Source organism: Micromesistius poutassou (assembly GCF_964030765.1).
Source record: "Micromesistius poutassou genome assembly, contig: SCAFFOLD_1612, whole genome shotgun sequence".
NCBI classification, from domain to species: Eukaryota; Metazoa; Chordata; class Actinopteri; order Gadiformes; family Gadidae; genus Micromesistius; species Micromesistius poutassou.
Window position 1 is genome coordinate 1 of NW_028178233.1, and position 2,500 is coordinate 2,500.

Here is a 2,500-nt window from a genome sequence, read left to right on the forward strand (position 1 = left end):
AGGGGAGAGGAGGGGAGAGGAGGAGGAGAGAGGAGGAGAGGAGGAGAGGAGGGGAGAGGAGAGGAGAGGAGGAGGAGGAGAGAGGAGAGGAGAGGAGGAGAGAGGAGAGGAGGAGGAGGAGAGGAGGGGAGAGGAAGAGAGGAGGAGGAGAGAGGAGAGGAGGGGAGAGGAGGAGAGAGGAGGAGAGGAGGAGAGGAGGAGAGAGGGGAGAGGAGGAGAGGAGGAGAGAGGAGGGGAGGAGGGGAGAGGGGAGAGGAGGAGGAGAGGAGAGGAGAGAGGAGAGGAGGGGAGAGGAGGAGGAGAGAGGAGGGGAGGAGGAGAGGAGGGGGAGAGGAGGAGAGGAGGAGAGGAGGGGAGAGGAGGAGAGAGGAGGAGAGGAGGAGGAGAGAGGAGAGGAGGAGGAGAGAGGAGAGGAGGGGAGAGGAGGAGGAGAGGAGGAGAGGAGGGGAGAGGAGGGGAGAGGAGGAGAGGAGGAGGAGAGAGGAGAGGAGGGGAGAGGAGGAGAGAGGAGAGAGGAGGAGAGGAGGAGGAGAGGAGGGAGGAGGAGGAGGGAGAGGAGGAGAGGAGGAGGAGGAGGAGGAGAGAGGAGAGGAGGGGAGAGGAGGACAGAGGAGAGGAGGGGAGAGGAGGAGAGTCAGGGAGAGGAGGAGAGAGGAGAGGAGGGGAGAGGAGGAGAGTCAGGGAGAGGAGGAGAGGCTCCGCCCAGGGCACGGTATCGACCAATCACAACGCTGTGGCCTAAGACACTTCCTTCACTAGACGTCAACAGACCGCACCTGCTTCAGCGCCTTGGTAGATCTGAGCCAGCGTGCTATTGGCCGAGGCCAGCAGGCAGTGGAGCTGATTGGCCCAGGCCTCTGCTCTGCTGGTCCCCACCCCTCGCTCCAATGCCCCTCCCAGGCAGGGGAGCCGGCCGTAGCACCGGCACGCCATCTGGTGGACACCTCGTGTTATTACAGCGTTACATTGAGACAGGCCATCTGGTGGACACCTCGTGTTATTACAGCGTTACATTGAGACAGGCCATCTGGTGGACACCTCGTGTTATTACAGCGTTACATTGAGACAGGCCATCTGGTGGACACCTCGTGTTATTACAGCGTTACATTGAGACAGGCCATCTGGTGGACACCTCGTGTTATTACAGCGTTACATTGAGACAGGCCATCTGGTGGACACCTCGTGTTATTACAGCGTTACATTGAGACAGGCCATCTGGTGGACACCTCGTGTTATTACAGCGTTACATTGAGACAGGCCATCTGGTGGACACCTCGTGTTATTACAGCGTTACATTGAGACAGGCCATCTGGTGGACACCTCGTGTTATTACAGCGTTACATTGAGACAGGCCATCTGGTGGACACCTCGTGTTATTACAGCGTTACATTGAGACCCACCTCTTGTGTGGTCGGGTTGGTGCTGCTGATCTTAGCCAGAAAAAATCCCCCCAGTTTGTCCTGTGAGAGCATGGAGAGAGCAGTGAGACTGGAGCAGACAGACGGGCTGTGCAGCAGACAGACAGGTGGTGGTGTGAGGGGGTCCGGAGCGTCTCTTACCCGCAGTGAGCCACAGGCGCGGGGGTAGTGCGTCATGCAGGCAGCCATCCCCTCCAGAGCACTCAGCTCACACTGAACACACACACACACACACACACACACACACACACACACACACACACACACACACACACACACACACACACACACACACACACACACACACACACACACACACACACGAATAGAATGATCCCATGAGACAAAGGATTTAGTGTTGAACATTACGACATTTAGATATGGTGTGGGTGCTGGTGTGGGTGCTGGTGTGAACTGGTAGTGGTGCTGGTGTGAACTGGTAGTGGTGCTGGTGTGAACTGGTAGTGGTGCTGGTGTGGGTGCTGGTGAGGGTGCTGGTGTGAACCGGTAGTGGTGCTGGTGTGAACTGGTAGTGGTGCTGGTGTGAACTGGTAGTGGTGCTGGTGTGAACTGGTAGTGGTGCTGGTGTGAACTGGTAGTGGTGCTGGTGTGAACTGGTAGTGGTGCTGGTGTGAACTGGTAGTGGTGCTGGTGTGAACCGGTAGTGGTGCTGGTGTGAACCGGTAGTGGTGCTGGTGTGAACCGGTAGTGGTGCTGGTGTGAACTGGTAGTGGTGCTGGTGTGAACTGGTAGTGGTGCTGGTGTGAACTGGTAGTGGTGCTGGTGTGAACTGGTAGTGGTGCTGGTGTGAACTGGTAGTGGTGCTGGTGTGAACTGGTAGTGGTGCTGGTGTGAACTGGTAGTGGTGCTGGTGTGAACTGGTAGTGGTGCTGGTGTGAACTGGTAGTGGTGCTGGTGTGAACTGGTAGTGGTGCTGGTGTGAACTGGTAGTGGTGCTGGTGTGAACTGGTAGTGGTGCTGGTGTGAACTGGTAGTGGTGCTGGTGTGAACTGGTAGTGGTGCTGGTGTGAACTGGTAGTGGTGCTGGTGTGAACTGGTAGTGGTGCTGGTGTGAACTGGTA

The 2,500-nt window shown here is 57.2% G+C and overlaps 1 protein-coding gene across 1 annotated transcript in view; it reads right to left on the reverse strand.

Annotated features, from left to right (window-relative positions):
- Nucleotides 1–657: 657 nt before the first annotated feature.
- pelp1 (proline, glutamate and leucine rich protein 1) overlaps nt 658–2,500 on the reverse strand; it is a 4,811-nt gene continuing 2,968 nt past the window's right edge. The window contains exons 5-7 of the mRNA XM_084490462.1: nt 1,560–1,631; nt 1,401–1,460; nt 658–933 (exon numbers count right to left, since the gene is read on the reverse strand). Coding sequence (XP_084346588.1) covers nt 763–933; nt 1,401–1,460; nt 1,560–1,631 — 303 coding nt within the window. The 3' untranslated portion in view covers nt 658–762. The remainder of the gene's footprint in view (nt 934–1,400; nt 1,461–1,559; nt 1,632–2,500) is intronic.